General features: G+C 33.4%; 2 protein-coding genes across 6 annotated transcripts in view; one reads left to right on the plus strand and one right to left on the minus strand.

Annotated features, from left to right (window-relative positions):
• Positions 1-19,347, plus strand: part of Obsc (Obscurin) — a 74,017-nt gene extending 54,670 nt beyond the window's left edge. For all 5 annotated transcript variants that reach the window (XM_085192172.1, XM_085192174.1, XM_085192173.1 and 2 more), the window contains 27 exons: positions 61-287; positions 504-679; positions 1,036-1,214; positions 1,837-1,962; positions 3,213-3,370; positions 3,700-3,821; positions 4,044-4,222; positions 4,632-4,828; positions 5,329-5,487; positions 5,858-6,102; positions 6,488-6,613; positions 6,909-7,084; positions 7,542-7,729; positions 8,673-9,169; positions 9,746-9,983; positions 10,192-10,349; positions 10,649-10,773; positions 11,169-11,349; positions 13,057-13,174; positions 13,422-13,897; positions 14,157-14,272; positions 14,607-14,715; positions 15,211-15,349; positions 15,477-16,899; positions 17,300-17,481; positions 17,820-17,969; positions 18,594-19,347. In XM_085192172.1, coding sequence (XP_085048298.1) covers positions 61-287; positions 504-679; positions 1,036-1,214; positions 1,837-1,962; positions 3,213-3,370; positions 3,700-3,821; positions 4,044-4,222; positions 4,632-4,828; positions 5,329-5,487; positions 5,858-6,102; positions 6,488-6,613; positions 6,909-7,084; positions 7,542-7,729; positions 8,673-9,169; positions 9,746-9,983; positions 10,192-10,349; positions 10,649-10,773; positions 11,169-11,349; positions 13,057-13,174; positions 13,422-13,897; positions 14,157-14,272; positions 14,607-14,715; positions 15,211-15,349; positions 15,477-16,899; positions 17,300-17,481; positions 17,820-17,969; positions 18,594-18,728 — 6,305 coding nt within the window. In that variant the 3' untranslated portion in view covers positions 18,729-19,347. The remainder of the gene's footprint in view (positions 1-60; positions 288-503; positions 680-1,035; positions 1,215-1,836; positions 1,963-3,212; positions 3,371-3,699; positions 3,822-4,043; positions 4,223-4,631; positions 4,829-5,328; positions 5,488-5,857; positions 6,103-6,487; positions 6,614-6,908; positions 7,085-7,541; positions 7,730-8,672; positions 9,170-9,745; positions 9,984-10,191; positions 10,350-10,648; positions 10,774-11,168; positions 11,350-13,056; positions 13,175-13,421; positions 13,898-14,156; positions 14,273-14,606; positions 14,716-15,210; positions 15,350-15,476; positions 16,900-17,299; positions 17,482-17,819; positions 17,970-18,593) is intronic.
• Positions 19,348-19,705: 358 nt separating this feature from the next.
• On the minus strand, positions 19,706-26,313 carry LOC146536025 (NEDD8-conjugating enzyme UBE2F-like). Its single transcript, XM_085192190.1, has 3 exons — positions 25,882-26,313; positions 25,416-25,577; positions 19,706-24,199 (listed from the first exon to the last, which is right to left on the minus strand). Exons 1-3 carry the CDS (start codon positions 26,152-26,154, stop codon positions 24,080-24,082), a joined length of 555 nt encoding a protein of 184 aa, XP_085048316.1. The 5' UTR covers positions 26,155-26,313; the 3' UTR covers positions 19,706-24,079.
• Between the last annotated feature and the right edge of the window lie 93 nt (positions 26,314-26,406).

The following is a 26,406-nucleotide window of genomic DNA, read 5'->3' on the forward strand; positions in this document are numbered from 1 at the left end:
TACAATTTTATAAAACTGACTATACTTAGGTACTTATCTAATAGTATTTTCATTTCACAGCTGACAAACCAACATTCGTTCGACCGATACAAAAGCAAATAGTTAAAGACTACGACGACTGTACTCTACGTGTGCGTTGCGACGGCGTTCCCAAGCCTCAGGTGAAATGGTACCTTAACGGTAAACAGATAGCCAATGACGACAGACGTACAATTACCACTGAAGTTGGTGGTCAGGTTGATAGTGAATTGGAGATCAAGCATTTTGGTGCCAGTGATGCGGGAAAAGTGAGTTTTCGAGAGAGTTGACTAAAGTAGAGATTTTTCCGGAAGTAATGCATATTATTAGATTTCAGAGATAATTTGTGAGCCCAGTAGTATTCCATTCTTCTTTCGATTTTTCTATTAGAATCTTTATATATTTTTATACTCGATTCGTAATTTAATATTTAATATCACAAAACTTCTAAACTAATATCATTATTTCTATGATAATTTTACCAGTACACGGTACGAGCGTTCAGCGTATCAGGAGAGGCAGAATGTGAGGCGATGATCACTCTCGCTCAAATACCTCCAGGATTTTCACACAAATTAGATCGGCAGAAGGAAGTGGATGAAGGAGAACCCTTAGAACTGAAAGCCAAAGTCGATGGTAGCCCCATACCAGCTGCGAAATGGTAAGAATATCTTTTACTTTATATAGCAGTTATACTTGTGAAAGTACAGTATGGTCCACGAGTCGCGGCCACACTGAAGTTCTGTGTTCAGAACTGAATCAAACGCGAAGAATCAAAATTAAGAAAAATCTGCACAGCAATCTACACCTAACTTTAGGGCGGCCACGACTTGTCGTCCGTACTGTACCAATAACAATTTTTAGCATATCGTCATCAAATCAAAATATTTTCATGGGGCCTCTATTTTCTTAATATATCACCAGATATAAGATTACTCTATCTACATAATATAGTACACTATTTATTTAATAAGAGCTTTTAATTTCAAATTTTATATAATAACGAAACTTCACCAGGCTGAAAGACGGTGTAGAGATATCTCCAGAGGATCCCCACGTCAAACAAACAGCTTTGCCTGATGGTACAGTCAAACTGAGCATCGAACACGTGACCCCCGCAGACTGCGGCGCGTACAAACTGGTTATAACAAATCCCAGTGGAGAACATATGGCGTTGTGCGCTGTTGCTGTTAATCGTAAGTTTTTGAATCTTTATTTAAATGTTCTATTGTATCGAATGAAATTATACTTAGATAATCCAAATCTTTAGACAGTTAGAACTAATCATTACATCTGAGAAATTTGATAATTTGACCAGATAGATATGTAAAACCAAATAATAATAATGTATTTTTTTTAGGAAATATATAATAGTGTATTGTTTGTTATTGTCACCGGGGGCAAAGAAAAGCAAATACAGGTTTCGACTTCTTCCCTCTTGCGTTAGTCCTTTATACGGAACTTCAGTATTTCAATTTCATAATACTAGGAATTATCATGAGGCTGTCCGAACTGCCGTGGCGTAGCGGCACAGCCTGTAAATGTAGCGATGGTTGTGGGTGGAATCCACACACACATTAGGAAATGATTTATTTTCATTTCTTCGCTCTCGTATAAAGACTAAGCGCGCGTTGAGTTTCGCCAGTCAACAAGCAATATCTCGAAAATGGGGCCGAAAGTAGAGAAAGGAGCGTCTTAACACTAGCTTTCCTCTGATTACCCCGCTATAGGCAAGATACTGCGTGAAGTTAAAAAAAGAATCTCAAGTAGTATTATTACAAAATATACTTTATAAAATTTTATATGTAACACTTACAGCAACTCCCCGCAAACCGTCATTCAGCCAAGAATTGGAAGATGTCAAGGCGGTTGTAGGTCAACCAGTACAGTTACAGGCAAGAGTCATGGCGTTCCCTGCACCTGAAGTCAAATGGTTTAAGGATGGTGAGTTATTTATTTATTTATTTATTTATTTATTTAGGATCGTCAACAGAAGAAACATTACAACATGGCCAAATTACATCGAGGTCTATTTATAAACTAAATGCTTTTCCAATTAAAGACAATCACAGCATGTATCTACTAATAAAATTACAATTGGTATTAATAACATATAGATTAAAAATTGTAACTGTAAATTAAAGTAATATAGAAGTCATACAGTAAAATAGTCTTAGAAAAAAAAAAATGTCAAACAAAAATGTCAATTAATTGAATGTCTTAAAATATTATAAATATATATATATATTATAGATTAAAAAAAAATGTAATTATTTAAAGAAAACTATTGCTGCCGGTCTGCATTGGTCTGCGTCATAAATTTGCTAATTTTGTTTTTAAAAATTGTATATGTGTCGTGAGCTATATCTAAGTCGCAAATTAATTTGTTCAACTCATTATATGTTCTTTGAAGCCTCGCTAGCGGAGAATTCTTTCCTAAATTGCTTTTGCAACATTTGGTGGCAAATAATGGTCTCTGATATCGTGGTATCACTGGTGGTACGTTGACATTTAGTTGTTCAAGGAGAGCGCTACAATCTATGTTACCATTAAAAAGCTTATGAAGAAATGTCATCTGTAACAGTGCTCTTCGTTCTTGCAAAGAGTGGAGCTTAAAGCGCTGTAGTCTTTCGCGGTACGTATTGGACTTAGGGCCACCAGTACGAAATTCAAGGTGTCGTACTAGTGTTTTTTGGATATTTTCAATTCTATCAGAATGAACTTTATATACAGAAGACCAAACCGGGCAGCAGTACTCCAGTTTGCTGCGAACGTAACAGTAGTATAATTGTAATATAGTCTCCACTCTTTTAAATTCACGTGAACATCTCAGCACAAATCCAAGTGATTGATAAGCAGAATCGAGCATTTTGTTTACTTGGTGGATAAATCTAAGCTGGCTATCAATAATTATGCCTAAGTCACGAATATGGTCAACTTCATTTAATGTCTGTGTACCAATTTTATAAGATATTTTTATATTGTGCAAAATATTACAATTAAAACGCTATAAAGTCAATTATTGTATGCAATATCTATTGTTAATGTAAAAGAGATATGGTAAATTTATGTTTAATAACTGGCATTAATTTCGGTAATAAAACTTTTTCTTTTATTTTTTTTAGCTAGATTATTTAAGCAAAATATTGAAACCCAACATATTTATTTGACAACTAATACTAAATATTACCCAGGTGTACCCATCAGACCATCTCAAGCGGTGAACTTTATCAATCAGCCCGGCGGTGTGGTCGGTCTCAGTATCGACAGCTGTCGTCCTGAAGACGCCGGCGTATACTCTCTTACTGTTGCTAACAAGCTCGGTGAAGTTGCTTCTAAGGCTAAAGTTGAGGTAATATATAGTTTTATAGATATATAAGTCAAATTTAGCTTCTACTAATAGCTCGTTTTAGAAATAAAACTATACATTGAACATAGATGTTCAACTTGATGTATAATTAGAGTGTAAAGAAAAGAAAAAATAAAAAATATATAATATGGAGTATTTATTTACAAATGATTTTATCGATTTCAAGCTGCAATTTTAAATTCCTACATTAAAATAACCTATGCAAAGTTAATAACCAAACTCAAGCATATCAAGGGTAATGATTATAAATTATGTTTTTTATACAAACGTACGTAATATATATACCTATACTCATGTAACTTTCTTAACAGGTTGGCCAAAAAGAACGCAAGCCAGCGTTCATCGCACAACTACAACCCGTCAAAGTAATTGAGGGCTTCCCCGTGAAGCTGGAAGTGAAAGTCCTAGGGCACCCACCACCCACTATTAAATGGTAAACATATTATTTACTTTTCGATTTTCATCCAATTTTTTTAAAGATCCTTGCCAAGACTTAAAAATTGTAAAGAATGAACTGAAAGTTTTCATTTGGTTTCATTAAATAATATAAAAATCGTTCACCTGTAATGAAAGTTACGGTGTCTTTTGAAGAATAATACGATTCCTTAAAAGTTTTGAGAATTACTACAATATTTCACGCGTTTACATTTCTTAGGACCCACGACGGTAAAGAAATAGTACCTGATGGTCAACGCGTCCGCGTTATATCACAACCAGACGGAACTCATGCACTTCTGTTAACTGACGCGAAACCAAGCGACGCCGGGAAATATGGTGTTATTGCTATTAATGATAAGGGAGAAACCGGCAGTAGTGCTGAGGTTGCTGTAGCTAGTAAGTATTTTTTTTATTATTTTTCCACAAAACACTACAGACACGTGGTCCGTACTTCTAAAATTTATTTACTGAATGTGTGTATTTTATATTAATGTATTTTTTTAAAATCCAGTGGCAAAGAAAAAAAATCTTATTTTTCAATTAAATGTAATACTACTTTACCGATTTTGCTTAACCCAGGTTATACGCCACCATAATGGCATTACTATGGATAGTAAAAAAAATATCAAAGTATTCCGTTACAATCTAAAAGGGTGAAAATAGTTAATCGAAAATAGTGAAGTTAAATAGTTAAGAAAATAAACAAAAAGTATGTATGAATACAAACTGTATTCATTCATCATTACATACATAATATGTAAGTAAAATGCATAAATATATATTATACATATATAAATATTTATAGATCGTGAAGACAACACATCACCACAAGAGCGTCCACAATTCATTCACGGTCTCCGCGAAGTATCAGGAGAGGAAGGTCAACCGATCGCTATTAGTGCTCCCTTCACCGCCAACCCTGTGCCCCAAGTCACCTGGACAAAGGACGGCGAACCCTTGATGCCCAGTGATAGAGTACTGCTGACTTGTGATGGGAAGAAGGTATGTATCTGTTAGGAATACTAGGAAGTAAAAATGGTGAATTAAAAAAAAAACAGGTCGCCAGTACTACTATGATTTCAAGGTGAACCTATCTTGGAGCAATGCATGTATCTGTTAGAAATTCGCTAATATAAAAAAATAAGTCGCCAAGCGTAGTATGGTCCCGGCGTATTGTTAGGTGAAAAAGTGAAGCTATCCTTTGCACCCAATAACATGTACTAAGTCATTGGTGCCCAGTAAAAGACGGCTGCTGACGTGTCTTGCTAAGAAGTATCTCTAAGATAAGAAGGTAATTATCCAAGCGAAAAATTTCTATAAATAGATTATAAAAAAGTAAATTAAGTGTAAGAAGATAATTATAAAATGTTAAAATTAAACTGTCTCAAACAATTATACTCTACCTTCACATCTTGAAGCATTTGATTTGAAGTTAAAAGCAAAGGCCATCTTTCTTTCACTCAGCATATGACACAAATTTAATATTGTAATCTATTTTACAGGTGGGCTTAGAAATAAATCCTTTGCAACTGTCAGACGCGGGCGTATACGGTGTAAAACTAGAGAACCCTCTCGGCGAGGATTCTTCGGAGGGCAAACTGAATGTGCGCAAAGTATTCCAGCCTCCGAGGTTCACACAGAAGTTCACTGATTTACAGCAGGTTTAAATCATTTAATACATTATTTTATTTTTATATTAATTACAACATTTCTGAAATGGAATATAAAAATCATTTATTTGACATGAAAAACAATTTGAAATGAAATTTGAATATATTTTTTTATATACAAAAATCTCAATAGTAAATTTAAGAATATCATATTTTTTTTAAATCTATATTTTTACTTTGATATTATAAAACTAGATAGTTTGTTTGATTAAAAGCTCTAACCTCAGAAACTACTGCAACCCACAGTAACTGCATTCAGAATTATTTTTAACACTTTCAATGTGTCATATACAGATCTTAATAATTTTCTTTTACAAAACCACATTTTCATGAATTTAAATTAATCAAACCTTCCAAACAGTTACCAACATTCGACGCGAAGTTCCCAGCCCGAGTCACAGGCGTACCCGCACCTGACATAACTTGGTACAAAGATGGCGTAGCCCTGGGACCATCCGACAAATACTCTATAAAAAGAGACGGTGATGCTTGCTGTTTGTATGTACGAGACCTGACATTGGATGATGCGGGAAAATATTCCGCCACAGCCAGGAATAGAGAGGGCGAGGAAAGTTGTGAGGCAATGCTGGAGGTTGTTGATAAGATGTGAGCGAGTTTTATGTTTTGTCAGTATCTTCTAGGCAACAGAGAAACAGAGTGTATCTCTAAAGTAATTGAATAAGAATTCTTCAAAAATATTAATAAGCTGAGCCAAATGTTGCCTTTTAAATAACTTACTTTTATACTTGGATATTTTTAGGCTTCTGATATAACTTAGAAAATTGTTTGAGGATCATTTTAAATTTAGTTTTGTAGTACATTTATTAAGTAATAAGTAGTTTTTAATAAATATTTACCTATGAAAATTTCATTATAACAAAGACTAAACTCTAATTGGTCTGAACAATTTTTAGTACTTTTGTTTGTTGTACAAACAATATTGAATTTGTGATTATTATCCATCTCTAAGTTATACCATTTCTACCACCAGTGGTCGCAAACAAAAGGTGGAGCCACCATCGTTCCTTAAGAAGATCGGCGATGCAGAAGTATTCCGCGGACTTAGCGCCAAGTTCACAGCGTGCGCTACTGGAACACCTGAACCTGAAGTGGAATGGTGGGTATTATAACAAAGTGTCGGGCGAACAACAACAGAATCCAGTTTTTGTAACTATTTTATTGACTCGTATTATTACACACAATTTGAATCTATCCAATACTACTACTACTACAACTATATATCGTAGATAGTTACAATATTTTAATATAAAACTTCTCTCCTAAATATCTTAGTAAATTACGGTCGAAGCCGCTGTTAGCCTCATTTTCGACATTCGACGATTGTAATTTAAATGAAACATTTTTTGAATTGGTTTTTATATAAATCAATATACAAACTGTGTGTTACACAGGTTCCGTAACGACACTAAGCTGTTCCCAAGCGAACGCATTCGCATCGAACAGGAAACCACCGGCCTACTACGTTTGACCATCAGTGGTGTTGTGCCGGAGGACGTTGCTACTTACAAATGCCGTATTTATAACCCACATGGAGAGGCTTCTTGTTCTGCTCAGCTTATTTATGATAGTAAGTAGTTTAAGTGGTTAAAATTATAAATCCAGGTGTGAATCATGACAATTCTAGACCATAATATATTGAAGCGCTTTAAAATTTCCCTTCTGCGTAGGAGTATTTTGTCTTACGTCTATTAACACCCGGGCCCTAGTTAAATTTACAAGATGAATTATTTACATTAAACTTTTTAGATATTTATCATGTTTCTTGATATGCTTAGATAATGGGCAGCACATGAGGATATGGAGACATTCCTATCAAAACTCCGGGAAGTTAATAAGTTTTCAAACCTATGTTATAAATAATAGTTGTGTTGTGTTATAAATAATAATAATAGTCTCAACTGAAACCCATAATTATTGTGTCAATCTAAACATATTCTAACAGCGTACACAGCATCAATATAGGCGAAAGAAATCATCTCTTGCTTAATTACAAATTACATTAATACTTTAACATTTTACCTTAGCTTTAGAACCGAGCAGCGGTAAGAAACCCATCGGTGAGCAATATTCTGACTTTGACAAAATGAAGAAGACCGGAGTACCGATGCCGCTCACAGACAAGCCTATTATATCTCGTATGGCGGATAGACATTTGACTTTATCCTGGAAGCCGTCTATACCACATCAGCCTAGGTTCCCGGTTACATATCAGGTCAGTTAAAAACTTAAGCCAAAATATGTTAATAATTTTAAAATATTTAAATATGTGTTGTATATGTAATTCATAATTATGATTTATAATATTCTTAATAGTTTCCGAATATGACACTTTTTTAGATAGTTCATATGAAAATTTGTAATATTACTTTACAATCTATATATGTTAATTGTATATATAATGAAGTTAGGCTTAGCGCGCACTGGTAACTTTTGTCACGGTGACAATAAATTTTTTGTCACTGACATGTCATCATACTTTTCGCCACTGCGCGCACTTGCGATGACAGTGACGAAATTTTTTACATTTGATAAAATGGATCTCGAAGAGATGGTTGTCTGTGCACTTATATTAAGAAATAGAAAAAAAAGCAAATGTAGAAAATATTGGCTTTCAACTTTTCATTTGTCTTAGAGCAATGGCCTCAACTCAATTTCGTCAATCTGTATTGTCATTGTCTATTTCGTCTTCATGAAAACACACGTTTTGCCTTGGTGATGAACTTGACGCCATTCTTGAAATAAAAATTCGGTGCTGTAATGCAACACGCTGCTGTTTCATGTTTATGCGGAAGACGACTAGTATGGAAACTGCAAGCGGGAGGTGACATTTAGTTGCTAATGCGCGCACGGGCATAGAAATCTATGGACGCGGTGACAGTTGCGTCACCGGCGTGTCGCCGGCCTCCGCGGACAAAAAGTCACCCAATTGTCACGTATCCAAATGCGCGCACCTTCATTAAGTGTAATGTACACGGTGACAGTCACGCAACAGTCACGGTGACATAAATCACTAGTGCGCGCTATACCTTACGCTAGATAAATTATCCGAGGCAAAATTTTAATCGCTCTGATTGATGTGATGGCCGAATGGCGGATACTTAAATTTTGTTATATTGAAAAATATAATTCTAATTTAATGATATTTCTTTTTTCAGGTGGAAATGTGCGAAGTCCCAGACGGTGACTGGTTCACTGCCCGTACTGGACTACGCTCTTGCGTTTGCGATATCCGCAACTTAGAACCTTTCCGTGACTACAAATTCCGTGTCCGTGTAGAGAACAAATATGGAGTCAGTGACCCCTCACCCTATGCCATTACCCATAGAGCTAAACTCGAGCCAGATCCGCCCAAATTCGTACCTTACCTCGAGCCAGGCATTGATTTCAGGCCAGAGACTTCTCCATACTTCCCTAAAGACTTTGATATTGAACGTCCGCCCCATGATGGTTATGCCCAAGCTCCTAAGTTCCTTCGTCAGGAATATGATTCTCAATATGGTGTGAAAGGTCACAATGTCAATCTGTTTTGGTTTGTCTACGGATATCCGAAACCGAAGATGACTTATTACTTCAACGACGAGCCAATTGAAATTGGCGGTAGATACGACTGGAGTTACACGAGGAATGGACAAGCAACACTGTTCATTAACAAGTAAATTTTTTTTCAACTTCACCTCATATCCTGCTCACAGCAGGGCAGTGAGAGGGAACCTAATGCACTTCGTCCCCCATTTTCCGGTGAATACTGGAGGCATTTCGTGTTGAGTGGCGGAACTCAAGGCCGTGTCTTTCTTGGGCACAAAAGCGAAGAAATAAAAATAATAAATATTTCATTTCATAGTGAGGATCGAATCCACAACTAGTAGCGTGTACACTCACACACATTATAAATTTTAAATTATATTATTGTTATTGAAATATTAAGGGAAAACTAAAAACGTAGTTTTTTTTAATTATAAACAATTTACTCGAGGCAATATATTTTATAACATTAATATTTTCTAGGCCTTAGTCAGTGTTAAATTGTATTTTTGACAAAATGCAATATCTTTATTCGCTCACATCATTTCTGGAATATATTGTTCCTAATCCTTGATGTGTAAATTATACATTAAAGCATTATAAAAATTAAAGGGCGTGTTTCCATGAGATCCAAATGGTCCATTTCATTTAAATTACACATCTAAGTTAGTTTCCTAAATTAAAGCTTTAATTTTCCGTACATCAGAATGCTAGAACGGGACGTCGGTTATTACGAAGCGGTAGCCACCAACGAGCACGGCCAAGCTCGACAGCGTGTCCGCCTGGAAGTGGCGGAATACCCAACTTTCATCAAGCGTCCCGAAGAAACTATTGTACTACAACGTCGTTTAGTACGATTTGAGGCGAGAGTCACTGGAGTTCCTTATCCGGAGATCAAGTGGTACAAGGACTGGCAGCCGTTGGCTCCTAGTTCTAGGACCAAGGTGATATTTGATAATAATGTATACCTTTTTGCTTTTTGGGCTTAGTTGTTATCTAGTGTTAATATATTGTTGAAATGTTCATTTGTTTTTCTTGAATAGTCCTTTCGGTATTTACAGCTGGTGTAGTCTTTACTTTCCATAAACCATTATATTTAAATTACGACATTCATACAAAATTCATTTATGAAAATGTATTTTTTTATTCCAGATGCACTTCATAGAGCCGGACACAGTGGTCCTAACAATAAGCGACGCGATGCTCAAAGACGAGGGCCTGTACTCGGTGTCGGCCCGCAACGTTGCCGGCAGCGCCTCCGCCTCCGCCATGCTGCACGTCGAGGAGGACGAACATGAGTACTCTAGCCGGTTAGTGTCTTTTTAGGATTTTTGGTAATTAGTTATGTAATATTTAATATTTTCATTTCTTCGCTCTGGTAACCAGACAAATTCGGCGGTAGGTGGGGGACAGAAATGTCTTAATGGGAACTATTATTAATTATGTAGTTAATATAAATAAATGAATAACATTTTTTTCAAGATTTATTAAGACTTCTGTAAATTAATTTAAAGCTTAATCATACATGCATATATATGTTATACATGCGTATATTAAGCTAAAAGATTAATACTTGGCTCAATATATAAACTACAATATTACTTTACAGTGTCCGCGAATACCCACCACGCATTAAACCGAGCTCTAAGCCATTTGGAGATTACTACGATCTCGGTGATGAATTGGGCCGCGGAGTACAAGGTGTTGTGTATCACGCTGCTGAAAGGACCACTGGTATGAAGTTTTTATTATTTATATGAGTATAGAAGTTAAAATCCATACATATTTGTATTGTTTATTATTGGGATAGTATAAGATAATTCAACAGAAATGACTGTTATGTTTAAATTTCTAGAAGATGCATTTTTGATTATGATTTTTTTAATACAAGCACACTAAAGAAATTAGCATTGTATTTAAACTTTTTTATTTATATTGTTAACTACACCGCTTATTGTCTGAGATACATGAAAATTATTTAGAAATATCTACATATATGTTTGTAATTACTTACAATTATTTACAAGACGAAAATGGGACAGTGTCTTAACACTAAGCAGCGGTGAGTGGAGTGTATTAACTAAAAAAAATACTAATAACAAATACTTAAATACAAATTTTGTTTCCAGGTCGAAACTATGCCGCTAAGATCATGCACGGTCATTCCGAACTGAAACCCTTCATGAAGAACGAGTTAGACATTATGAACATGCTGAACGACCGCCATCTTTTACGTCTGTACGACGCGTACGAGCACGACCACACTCTCGCGCTTGTTCTCGAATTGGCCGGCGGTGGAGAATTAGTCAGGTATTGTGTTTAAATATCTATAGTGAGAAGTTATATGGAATATGGATATAGTTAAAAAGAATAAAGATTAAAAGACAAATTTTAAAATATAATAAAAATATTGCAGATTGACTTTTGCTGAGTTCAATCTGAGGCGAGTGTTCTCGTATCAGATATATCCATACCTATATTATAAATTCGAAAGTAACTCTGTCTGTCTGTCTGTCTTTTACGCAATCTGGCCCAAACCGCTAATTTAATTGTGATAAAATACTCATATAGAGACACATGAGGGTACCGGGATGAACATAGGATACTTTTTTTTCTTATATTCGTAATATTGTCAATATATATTAATATATTAAAATACTTATTAATTTGACATGCAATTTATTCCGCCGTGTTTATAACAACCGTCGTTGCTAAGCAACGATTTGCAAAGTTTGTTGTTAGAAAACGTCACCCAAAATGAGTTTGCTTAACGCGTACATGGCGCGCGCCGACTCAATCTTATGAGACACAAAAACAATATTCTACGAAAATATTGATTGACTAGCGCACGCGCGCAGCTTCGCTTGCGTATTTAGGGGTGAATTCTAATAAACCACGAAATATGTGTTCAATGAAATATTTTTAAGAGTCTAAATTTAGAATTTTATAAAAATTGGTGGCAATTTAAAGATTTTTCCATACAAACTTTCAACCCCTTATTTGCACCCTTAGGGGGAGAATTCTAAAAAACGATGAAACACGTGTTCAATTAAATACTTTTAAAAATCAAAATTTCAAATTTTATAAAAATCGGTGCCGATTTAAATTTTTTTCCATACAAACTTTCAACACCTATATCACCCCTTTAGGGTTAAAATTTTTCAAAATCCCTTTTTAGTGGATGTCCAGATTACGAAAGTAAACATCTGTCCAAATTTCAAGTTTCTATCATCAGCGGTTACGGCTGTGCGTGCGTCTTACCTCAGTCAGTGAGGACAAGTCCTTTTATATATATAGATGAAAATAAATATAATAGTCACTTTAAGCATTTCATCGAGTTTGAAATTATAGTTTACTGTATAACATTCTAATAAATAATTAAGGAGATGTCAGTGATTCGGAATGACTTCCAGCGGCATAGTATGAGTATGACCGACGCGAACGGGCAGATGACGTTGACGGTTTTGTAAAATTTTATATATTTTCGAATTACTGTTCATTTTTATTTAATTATTTGCTGCTTATAATTAATTTATCTCAGTTTGGTTATCTATACCGATGAAATACACTTAAAATATTGTAATTTTAATCATTTGGGATTTTATTTAATATTGTTCGCAAAAATTATTAATTATTTAATATAGAAAAATTTTAGGTAAAAAAACTTTAGGTACTTTTTCTAATATTAAGAATTTCCTTTAGTTACTTTTACTTCTTTTGTTTGTTCATTTCCGTTACTCAAATATTTTTTCTAATAATAGATCTCCACTTATTATTCTTTTTCTTATTTTAATTATTTAGGCTTATATTTTCTTACAAATTCTATTGAAAACTGAAAATCATTTCATAAATATATTTAATAAATATAAGTCCGGGCCCATGTATATAACAAAGACCATATTTTTGGATACATATTTTTCTGTTATTTTATGTATTTTATAAATTGCACATACATATTATATTTGGATTATAATTTATGTTACATTTAAAATATACATTTATATAATTTCCTTCTAGGGACCGTCTATTAAGAAGCCAGGGCTACACAGAACGTGAGGTTGCGGGATACATTCGCCAGCTTCTGCGTGGGCTCAAGCATATGCATGACAACAGCGTCGCACACTTAGGATTGACTGTTAGTGGCCTTTAATGTTTATTTATTTATCCATTTGTAAGAGATACATGTCATTATATCACTTAGTTTCAAATTCTGCTTCTAGCAACATTACGACATAAATTTTGACTTCAAATTTAGATTAATTTCATTTTATTGTCGAACCTGGCCAGAACTATATATAACCGGAAATATAATAGAGACAGTCAACTAGGGACTATTAACAGTGACTTGTTATCTCTAAACAATGTCTTTCATTATGTCACAGATCGGTGAACTCCTTCTATCTCATGCCGGAAGTGATCTCCTCAAAATCTGCGATTTCGGTCTCTCCCGCAAAATACAAATGAACAAATACGCTTCCCTCGACTATGGAATGCCAGAATTCGTTTCACCAGAAGTTGCAAATGGAGAAGGAGTTAATTACGCAGCTGACATGTGGAGCGTTGGAATAATTACATACATTCTTCTCAGTGGATATTCTCCATTCCGGGGAATAAATGATAGAGAAACTTTGACCAGGATACGCCAGGGTAGCTGGGCTTGGCATGATGAGGAATGGTGGTCGAGATTCAGTAAGGAATCTAGGGATTTTATCTCTAAACTGTTAGTGATTAATTGGCAGGACAGGATGGATGTGGATAAAGCATTATCTCATCCTTGGTTGTTGTTAGCTGATAAGATATATCAGGATGAATATATCATTACTACGGATAGGTTGAGAAGTTATTATAACTCTTACAGGTTAGTGTTATCGCTAGCTCTTAGATATAGTATCAATTTATCTGTGGCTAATTAATTAAATATGAATTTATTCTGGTTTATAACTACAGTTTTGGAATATTTTCAATTTCTCACAATGCTTATAAATTTTCTACCAAAACAAAACCAACAACTGTTCTTTAAAATTTTTCGAATCAAGTTTTGATGTTGATATTAATTAAGTTAACTGAATGTTCATATATTTATCTGGCTTTAATTTTCCGTTTTTTGTCGTTTTCAGGGAATGGATGAGCAATGCGCAATGCCGTACTTGGTTCCGTCGCCGTCCTCTTAGCGGTGCCTTCGATCACCCATCTAAGATGGTTTACCCGCCTGGAGGGATTTACACTCCTGAAGGTATTTTTTACTATTTTTTTTTGGGTTTATACTCCTGAAGGTATTTTTTCTAAATATTTTCCAGATTTATACTTTCGAAGGTATTTTTAACTTTATATATATATATATATATATATATATATATATATATATATATATGGGAGTCCTGTAGAATACACTCATACAAAAAAGTAGAAGGATCCTATTAACAAGACAGTCCGTTCACGCCTCGCTCGATTTTATCCAGAGTGAGAAAATGAAAATAATTTAAAGGTCTCCAATTGTGTATTGAACCTACATCCTTTACAATTCGACCTCTAATACTCTATAATAATATAAATAATGGCATTTGCAGGTACTCCTGAACGTGATACCTCTCGCGAGAGGAAGCCAGGCGAGTGGGATCTCAAGTTCAAGCAATGGGAACATCCTGATTGGGAGGTGTCCGCGACGTCTGAGAGCCAGTAAGTTTTTTTAAATATATGTGTCCTGAATAAATTAAACTGAACTAAAATTTATATGAAATTATGTGATGAATGGCGCTATTGACGATAAAAGAAATATAATTATTTTCACTTACTTAGTGTAGCAAGAGGAAATGTCTGTCTTCTTAATTAGGCAGAGTCGACTACAAAATTTTGCAGAAAGACTACAAAGCTTAGCTAAGCTAAACTAAATAAACTAAGTACTTTGGAATATTTTCAATTTGTTACAATACTTCCAAATTTTCTACCAAAACAAAACAAACAACTGTACTTTAAAATTTTTCGAATCATTTGATTCGAAAAATTGTTGATGTTGATATTACTTAAGTTAACTTAATGTTCATATATTTACCTGGCTTTAATTTTCCACTTTTTTGTAAACTAAGCTGACTAAACTAAGGCTAAATAAATTGGCACTTTATATAAGAATATTCAAAAATCTACAACGTTAATTAAAATTTGTATTAATTACAGTTACCAAAACGGTCCAGATACGTACTTGCTGCAACTGCGCGACACTCAGTTCCCGGTGCGTCTTCGCGAGTATATGAAGGTTGCCTGTATACGGTCACCGGGATACAGTCTGAGTATACAGGATAGTTACGATCCTAGGGTGAGTTTGAGAAATAAACTTAGTTCTTTTAAGATAATAACTTTTTTGAAACAACTGTTCCTTATACTTTACGTAAACCATATTGTTCACGATTAACTTTTACATTACCCTAATATAATTCTTATAGACACCAATCATCCGTGAGCGACGTCGCTTCACCGACATAATGGACGAAGAAATTGACGACGAGCGCCGCGAACGTATCAACAACTACGGCACAGAAAGCTATACTATCCGCCGTTTACGACACGAACTTGGTACACGCCTTGACTCCTACGCTGAAGCTCAGGCCTTTATGGAGTCTAAGAGGGACGGACGTTTGCCCTTCCTTAGAGAAAAACCTCGACTCCTTCCTGTACAAGAGGGACAACCCGCCCGTCTTAGCTGCTACGCTGTGGGTGACCCTCAACCTACCATACAATGGTTTAAAAACGATATGGTCATCGCTGAAGGCCAACGTATAAAGATAATTGAGGATGATGAAGGAAGATCCACTTTAGAATTCAACCCGGCTATGCATCATGATATCGGCTTTTATAAGGTAGTAGCGAGGAATAAAGTGGGACAAACTGTTGCCAGGACAAGGATAGTAGAAGCCACCACTCCTGATGCCCCGGATAGTCCAAGTGCTGCTGAAGTATCGGACTCAGAGGTTCTTTTAAGGTGGACGCAGCCAAAATACGACGGTAATTCACCAGTCGTCTGCTACAGCTTACAGTACAAGAGAGGTGATAGCGTAGAATGGGTGACGGTAGCGGAAAACATTGACCACGAGTTTTTCGTTATACGAGACTTGGAGCCAGATACAAGTTATCAGTTTAGACTGGCATCTCGTAATAGAATTGGATGGAGCGAAAAGGGCATTCCCACTGGTTTAGTCAAATCGAAAAAATCTGGCGCACCCAAAATCGAAGTCACAAAAGCAATGAAACATCTCCAACAACTCACTGAATCCGGCCAAGAGATTGTTTTTGAGGAAGACAGACCCAAATTAGACTACAGTACTGAAGAAAACCCAATAGACTGGAACACAACACAGAACTTTTCTGATCGCTACACCTTCATATCGGAACTATGGCGTGGAAAGTTCTCGATTGTTGTGAAGGGCGTGGATAAAGAAACGGATGACGTAGTAGTAGCGAAGATTCTAGAAGTGCGACCGGAAACGGAAATTCAAGTTCAACGAGAATTCAACTGCATTCGTAAATTGCGACACGAGAGGATATCAAACTTACTAGGTGCGTACCAATTACCTGGAGCTCCTGTGGCGGCATTGATTATGGAGAAGTTACAAGGGGCTGACGTGCTAACATATTTATCCAGTCGTCACGATTATACAGAACAAATGGTGGCAACAATTATATTGCAAGTGCTAGACGGTTTGCAATACTTGCATTGGCGAGGTTACTGTCACTTGGACTTACAGCCTGATAACGTGGTGATGGCGTCGGTTCGGTCTTTGCAAATTAAATTGACTGACTTTGGTTCAGCTCACAGAGTTACCAAGCTTGGCACTAGTGTGCCGCAGGTTGGCGACTTAGAATACAAAGGTCAGTTTTTATTTGATAATTATTTGTTATTAACGTAGCTTAATTATTCTAGACTTATGGATATATTATAGTAATATACTCTAGTATATTGACATTTTAGTTAAATTACCGATTTAATTAATTAAAGATTTTTTTCCTTTTTTATTATTTTTCTTAGCCTGTCACACCTTGTGTAATTAAAAATTGCAAAAGTTTTTATACAACGGATTTCTCCATACTTGCAGATGTGTGATTTCATTTTTGAAATATTTTATTATAATATATTGGAAAAACCATGTTTCAAACTTAATATGAAAACTTAAACTTATAATACTTACCGTTAGAATCATAAGTTTAATTTCAATTTTCAATTAATATTATAAAAAAAATATTGAACAATAAATAATAATAACAATTTCAGCACCTGAAATTATCAACGACGAGGCAGCATACCCACAAACGGACATCTGGTCAGTGGGTGTCCTCGCGTACATATTACTGTCAGGAGTGTCGCCATTCAGAGGAGATAGCGATGCTGATACACGCCAAAATATATGCTTTGTCAGATATAGATTTGAGCATTTATATAAGGAAATCACTCAGGTTTGTTTTTGCTAACTTTAGGTTTTCTTTATATATGATCCTTAATAACCCACACAACAGTCAAATTATACTAGTAAAAACATGTGCTCAGTTGAAATCTTTAAATTTTACACAAGTTACAAAAAAATATATTTAAAAATTCATATCTTTCTAAGATAAAAGAAAAATGTAGAAATGTAGAAATGTCAAACACTGGGCTTCCTGTAAGAAGAATTAGTCAATCAATAGTTCGTATATCACTAGGACTTTTGGTAATATCTCGAAGATTCTTTGTAACCATCCAAAAGAAACAAATATTTATTCAAATTCAATTGTTTATTTTTTTTTCTTTTCTACAGGAAGCAACACGGTTCTTAATGTGGGTATTCAAGAAGGTGCCATTAAAGCGGCCGACGGCGGAGGAGTGCCACGAGCACCGCTGGCTGGCGCACTCCGACTTCACTCAGAGGAAACGCGAGCGAGCTGTGTTTATATCGTCTCGTCTTAAGGTAATATATAATAAATAGGATTTTTCTTATTAATTAAACATTTAAATGACAATTTAGATTTCATGTAGAAATCTGTAGCCGTATAAAACTTGGACGTAGGATATGAACTTGCGCCTCCTCGAAACCCTTTCTAAAAAGTATTTTTCAGTTTTTTTTATATGAAATTACACTTTATAAATGTAACAAAATCTTTTCAGTTTCTCCAACTCATAACAGTTTAGAAATCCTGGTTAATACTTCCACAAATTACTTTAGGTGTCTATTAATCAAATTAGATTTTTGTGTTAAAGGTTCAGTTTCTATAGTATATACACATATAACAGCAAATAATTTTGAAATTAAAATTATTAGTATGTAATAGGATCGCTGAGTTATATAAGGTTGCGGATTCGAATTCTACTCAAAACAATATTCATATTTATTTAAAATATTTTCGTTTTTAAAAAAAACCTACAAAATGCATTGTTGTATACTCTTACCCAACATGCAATATTAGCCGAAAAATTAGCAAATGAAGTAACTACTAGGTTCACTTCTGCCTATTTCGCAAAAAATTAAGAGAAACTACAATATGAAAACAACCATAAGTCTATTTCTAGTAAAATATTATAATATATTCAACAGGAATTCTCAGAAGAGTACCACTCAAAGAAATCGGAGGAGGCGTCGAAAACTGATGCCCTTTCTTCAGTAGGGTCGCCACGAATGCTCGTCAGGTCTAACAGTATTACCGACGAGTTACTATCCGCTGCACGCTGACTAACCACTGCTCAAATGCCCTTGTAATATTTTACATTTGGTTATTGAAATATCGATTTACATTATATTATTTAAGAGGGACAAAATAATTGTTATTATTGTTATTAATGTAGCGGTAAAAAAACAATTACAAATAAGGGTTTGAATCATATACGATCTGTGAAGTATTTTTTTGGAGTTTGTGTCTGCGCCGAAACATTTTTTGTACTATGTAATTAATTATTATTACAAAAATTTTGATATAATTTGTGCTGCATACAAAATCTAGATTTTGGTCTGCTACTTTTGAAGTTTAATTTATAAAATCATTTATGTTTGTAAATATATTAAATTCGTTTTATAATTATAATCTAACTGACGGTAGAAAGAATCTTTTAGAAATATTTATTTTTAAAATTAAACGTAAAATTTAAATACTTAAAATATAACGACTGCTTTAAAAACTTTTGCATCATTCATTTAAATTTTATTTTTTCGCCATCATCAAATTCTAGTCAAATAAAATCGTCCCGAATGTTAACGTTAAGTTTTGTAAACAATTTTTACTATTTATTTATTTATTAATGACGATGAATACTATGTTTCAGTATTCTTTAAATAAAGAAAATTTTGTTCAAAATGTGTTTTATTTAATTTTCTTTTGTGACTTGAAATTATTTTTCAAATTAAGATGTTTTTAATATCAGACCAAGTAAACTTACCACAAACAATATAGTTTCACGCTTTTTGCACTTCAAGGCAGGTAGAGATAATATAATGTTAAAACACCCTATTCCCCACATATTACTTGCCTACTTGGGATAACTCAAATTATTCCTCTGAGTGGGTACTAAGCCCATACTTAAGTGGGTTAACAGTCAGTCTATTCCACGTCGCTATGACAGCCTCTACTACATTCCCAACCATCCCAACGATTTTACAAAATTATAAAATTTGATTATAAATTAAATTCTACAGGAAAAAATAAAAGTCAGGTATAAAAAATATGATACTTAGATATATTATAAATTTCATAGCACAAAGTTCAATGAGATGGACAGAAACGTTTAGACAACTGAAGAACTTTTATTGTTGAAAAAAATATATATAAAAAAACGCATTGAGGAATGACTAGACATTATAAATTAAATAAGGAACATACTTATGTACACAATCACAATAATAATATAATACGATATATTTTGCATTAGTATTTTATTTGTGGAAGAGATTTATCCCTCCCTCATTGGAAGCAAAGTGGAACACCAAACACATACTTTATATACTAAGTTACGTTTGAACTCACAAATATAATTTATACTACATTGTAATCGTTGTCGCTCAAGGTCAAGGAGTTTTTTTCTTTTTTTTCAGCTTCACACCGTATCCCGCACATAATATATGGTACGTTCTCATTAAGTCAATTCTGTCCCCCATTTTCCACCGAATTTTGGAGACAAAGTGTGTTGAGAGGCGGAACTCAACGCCACGCTTTTGCCTCGTTGCCAGAGCCAGGAAATTAAAGTATATAATATTTCATTAGATATATTTAGATTAATATAGATCAGCTTAGCTGATCGAATCCGCAATGAAAACATACACAGAATGGCAGGTACCAGCGAGGATGTCACAGTGAGAGTGAAGAAGGACGTGCTCAGCTGGTTTGGAAAAACGTCGAACGAATGTGTGATGAAAGAATGGCAAAAAAGATTTATGATGGAAAAGTGAGTGGTAAGAGAGGTAGGGGGAGACCTCGGTTGATTTTCGAAAACACAGTATCAAAGATACTGGAGGGAGGTCACGTAAAAAGCATGAGGACCCCCGAAGGGCATGTATGAAAAGGTTGATGACGGTGGACGAGGCGAAAGAGGTATAGACTGTAGCGTTTGGCACTCCGTTCTCTCTGACTACCCCGCTAGCTATAAAGCGTGAAGTTAAGTTAAGTAAGTATTTCATTTGCGCGAGTAGGAATCCATCCAACAACTTGTCGCTTTTACAGTCGCAAGATTGTGCCCTTGCGCTACGACTAGCCTCAAAGTCAGATATTTTCAACTAACTTGCAATAGGCATCTAAAAATTTTTCCAATTATAAGTAATTGACAAAATAGAAAAAATACAGTTAAAAACACCTTGTTAATGCAAAGTAAATTTTAACTCCCGTTAAGAAAAACACATTAAGTCATTAGTTAAATACACAAAAATATCGATATACTTATTTCATTATATGATATAGAATAAAATGCTTTTTCGAGTATTATTTAGCTAAGATGGATAATAAAAACAGACATTAAAATTATTACATTCACAAAAATATTCTTCGAGCTCTTGATTCGAGATATTCAAAATCAAGTATTTTGTAATTTATATTCATCGATGGAGTATGAATCATTAATATGATAATTTCTAGTTATAGTTATTATTACTTATTATGAATAATATTCATAATTTCTAAATTAAGACAACAATAACATTTATAAGCATTTTTTTTAATATAGCAGGAATTGCGCTCCCGCCTATTATGCACCAAGCATTCTTCACCTCTTCATTTTAATTAACCCATAAGTTCGTATAAATAACAATATATAAAATGTTAAAATACATGATTTTCTACAAAAAAATTATGCCACAGAAAAATCACAACTTGTTTTAACACTAGAAGCGCCGCCGTCCCATTTCTGTCCCAAACGCAAGTTTGATTGTATATAACTTTTTTATTTGTTAATTTATGTTGATGAAACTTTTTGACTATTACCAATTTTACACCTTTATATTTATAGCAGTCATACTTTTTGAAAAAAAAATTAGATTTACCTAGAACTGCCGCTGGGTCATTTTTGTCCCGCCATTATTTTTTATTATTTGAGGGTATAATTTGACATATTTTCATGCCTCGGGGACGAGGTGAAGGTGAAAGGGCGATGCGGGGGCGGAAAAAAATTGAATAGTAGATTTAGCAGTGAATGCCTAAGTTTTTAGGGTTCTGTAGCTTTAAAGAAAAAAAACCCTAATAAGATAATTTTTTTGTCCATCCGTCTGTCTGTGCCTTTATCTCAGGAATGCTTGGAGAAATTGAGTTGATATTCATATGAGTATATGAATATTAACTATATGACGATCTACAGTCCTTTGATTTCCTGAAAAAGCGCGCTTAAAAAAAGATATGACCATTTATATAGTAAAAAACGTGTATTTCGACACTATAAAGGGAATCAAATTAATAAGGTACTTTCAGTTAACTTAGAATTATGAAATTTGGCAGCTAGCATCTACATGTAGTACTAGTACAGGAAAAAATCTGAAAACTATACATTTATGCATAAATCTTAAAAAATAATTGCCTGAAAAGTGGGATAAAATTGGTGTCAATACTAAATTTTGCCGCTAGTTCAAGTGAGGTATCAGATGAAAGGATGACTAAGCTAGGCTTGAATTTCAGAAAAACACTCGATACCAAATGTGGGCAATTGTAGGGTAGGTAGAGGGAACCTGGGAACCTAGTGCTATGCACTCCGCTGGCATTTTCAGCGGAATTCTGGAGTCATAACCAAGCAATGTTATAAATCATCTGTGCTGTATCACACATATATTCTTCATATTAATGCATTACTTGGCCTAATAATAATATTAACTAATTTCAATAACTTATAATTTTGTAAGAGTTATTCAGTTAGTTGTCACGACCTTAGAACGTATTTGCAATATTAGATTTTTTTTTTGTGTTTTGTTTTTTGGTATTTTTATGTTTATTAAAGAATAAGAATTGATTATTAAAGATGGTCTAAATATTTTACGAATTATTTTAATAATATTTTTTTTGTATTATACCAACAATCAACATAATAAGTAGAATGGGGCAAATCTGTCACGACGGCGGTTCTAGGGAGGGTCTCAATCTTCGGCACTTATAGTGTTAAGTTACGCACATTTGTCTTCAGTTGTCTAAATATTACGGCATTTAGAAAATCTGCTTATTGATTATAATTTAATTCATAATATTTTCTAATCTACAATAGGATGTTAAAAATGTTTTTTAATGTGTTACAGTACCTCCATAATAAAAGTGCCCTAGCTCAAAATTCCTAAAATGTTCATTTCGTTCTGTCACTTTACACATATGCTGAGGATGCGATGAGAACATTAAGATATATAATATTTGTGATGAGTTTCAAATATATAAAGGGAGGAAGGAATAAAAAGGAAAATATATTGAATATGTTTTTTTCTTGGTTAACATGTATAATTATTTACAAATTAAAGAAAGCTTTTCAATCGCTTGACAGCCCTAGAATGACAGTGTAGATTTTCAGAAATTGTAATTATTTAAGTTAGGTCACTTTTATTTTATAGTTGGTAAAAAATTTTAGGAAATAATATTATAAGATATCATAAATGACCAAAAGAAAAAGAAAAAGTTTATAATATTAGAATATTACTATGAAAAATGGGATTCAAAAATTTTTTCAAAGTACTTAGAGAAAATTGTCTGAATCTATAGAAGTAAAAACAGTTACAATTGAAATTTAAATATTTTTTTTTCATATATATAATATCTGCTATATTTTGATATCACAAAAATAAATATAGCTCTATATGTATTATTTCAAAAATGGCTGACATTTTTTGTACAAATCAATTCTATGTATATTATCTATGGTTTTAATAAAATTACATAATTATCATTCTATTTGTATACATTTTACATTGTTTTTTTACTACATTTTTTATTGATAAAGCAAAATACATATGTAAGTATTTAATTACTTGAATAATTATAGTACTTTTGACTACTATGTAAAAGATTTGTAATGGTAATTGTATAAGAAGTAATTTGATGGGTTGATGGCAATTAATAAATTAATTATTTTATATAGAGTCTAGACATTATGTGTGAAATAGAGGAATATCCATATTTTTATTGTTTATCTGTTAGAGAATGATCAGTAAGTATAAGTAAACTGTAAAGATTAAACCCATATCTATAATAGCATATAAGAAACATTGCATTTCCAATAAATTTAAACTACATTCTATATTTGTATTTGCAACGGTATTCTTATAAAGGATTAACAGATGCTTGTATTAACAGTACAAATCAACTAAGTATATATAAATATTACAACATTATTATTATTATTATTATTATCATCAGAAAACTTTACAAACAAAATACACAAAAAAATATTTTTAAAAATGACATACCCATCAAATATCTTCTAAATAAACCACAAACTATTTGGTAACCAAAACACACCAAAGAAACTCAGTAGAAAAAAACTTTTTTAAATGGTCTATCACTGAAACATTGTCTACAGAAAACTTTTACACTTTTAATATTAAATATTGTTATTCACTTTGCCGAAGCAGGGCCTTCCTCATCTCTTTCCTTTGGACACTGCTATATATTCTAGAACTCTAGATTGAAACTCAGTTTTGTTTTTCTTATACATTTCTGCAGCTTCTATATTTAAAGGATCTTCGAAATTAAGTAAGTCCTGTAATGTGATATATATTTTTAGATTCACACTGTGACATGCATGTAGCTTACCAGAGGGAAAGAATTAATCTATGTAATTTATTCTATGGGAAATGAATCCACAGTTTTATCCACACTTTACGTTCTGATACTTTTCCACTGCATTAATACAGGCTCCAATTATTACATTCCATTCAATGAAAATAATTATAAACAGTAGTTATTAAAATAACTAATTTAGACAAGATAGAAAAATATACAATATCTGTTATATTTGACTACAGGTAGTAGTACAGTCATTTCTATATGTGGATACAGCCACATATACTTAGTAGTGACAACTCATAATTCATTCCCCCCAGTAGAGAATGAACTCTCAACCATTGCATTTGTATAGCTGGGCAAAGGCCTGAGTTACTAATAACGTGTTACAGATCAATTACTGATTAATGTAACTAAATAATCTTGGTACTACTTTTCAAGGATTATGAGATCACCTACATTAAAAAAATATAAGAAAATTTTAAAAATCTGAATAAAATTATATAATGATATTTAATATTAAATATTAAAATAACCCTTTGTTAGCAGTTGAGAATAAAATACTTTTAATTTAAAAAAAATATCTTTTTTTAAAGAAAAATTAAAACAGCAACTAAGCAATAAAATAGAGTAAGGTTCTTAATAATATATTTCTTTTAGTAGTTAATTTGTGTGATTTCATTGTTTTACAATACAATTCAAATTAAGAAATACATTGTAGTAGTAATATATGTTATTTTATCTAATTAGTAAAAAAATCAGCTTTGCTCTGTATCCCATACACAGCAGAGTAGACAGAGGGAACCTAGTGTTAAGACACAGAAGACAAAATTGTATGTTTAGTGGCAAGTGGAACTCAACTATGCACTTTGCCTTGACACCACAGCAAAGTAATGGAAATATAAATTTAAATAAATATTTCATGCTCTTGAGGGGGAACTGAACTCACAACCAGTCATGTTTACAGACACACATTTGTGCCCCTGCACCACAACTGGCCTCTTATCTAATTAACTAAGAGAAAAGGCTTTACTATATAACATTAATTAGATTAATCTCAACAAAAGCACAATCTAACACAAAAACATTTTTCAATTTGGACCAGTAGATCCTAAGATCAGTGCATTCAACCAAACAGACTATTGGGCTTTATAATATTAGTATTGATTACTATTAAGTAGTTAAATACTTACTGTAAATAAAGAATTTAACCCCCACACAACATCTTTAAGTCTTCTTGTAGGTGCCCAGCCATGTTCATCTATTGAGGTTTGTCTTAAAAGTGACAAACATATATCACCATCTACATTAATATTTGGATGCCATAGGCGGGTTAAGCATTTTACTTTAGGAGGCTGGAATTTAAGTTATATTTAGATTAACACATAGTTATTGTTTTTTTTTCTGCTTCACACTGTATGCCACATAACATAGTGTTCAAACTCTGTTCTTTATTTTGCAGACACTGCAAATCAGGAAAATGAAATTACTTCATTTCCTCAGTAAGAATAGAGAAAGTACTAAAAATCATAGCATTTACGTTAGTGAAACCACTATGCCATGATGTCATAAATAAAATGTTAGAAACTGAAAACATGTTGTATCTGCAATTAGATACTAATCCAAATAATTCTCTTATTTAAATTATACGCAACTTACAGCCATATTATAATCTTCAGTCACAAATACAGCAAATTTAAATTTACCTCCCGACCAGTAACCTTCGTCGGGTGCAACAGTCAATATAAATTCATTTAATACGTTTGGATCTTCAAAATGCACAGAACACGTCGCAGGAAGGTTTTCATTCATTTCCTGAACTTCTTTAACTAACAATTTGTCTCTCACGGATATTCTTTTTACAGGTTCTACGGTAACCCCGTTCGTTGATTCCGTATGTTCTTTTTTTAACTTTCTGTTAAGCGTTATCATTGTAAACTAACTATATAGTCTTAAAAATAGAAATATTTTATATCAATTTAAGACATCAACTAGAAAATATCGACTGATTTCTAGGTTTTTACAAGCAGAACCGAAAAATTTCAAGCTGTCAATTGTCAACTGTCAAAACAAATAGACCACTGAGCTGAGGTTGTTGCACAGATGTAAACTAAAAAGCGCATTTAGTATTATTGAAATAAATATCTATATGGATTTACGGGCACAATAAAACCTTGATATATT

This window comes from Heliconius melpomene, chromosome 10 (genome assembly GCF_056956725.1).
Source record: "Heliconius melpomene rosina isolate 202511_hmr_F chromosome 10, ASM5695672v1, whole genome shotgun sequence".
NCBI lineage: Eukaryota > Metazoa > Arthropoda > Insecta > Lepidoptera > Nymphalidae > Heliconius > Heliconius melpomene.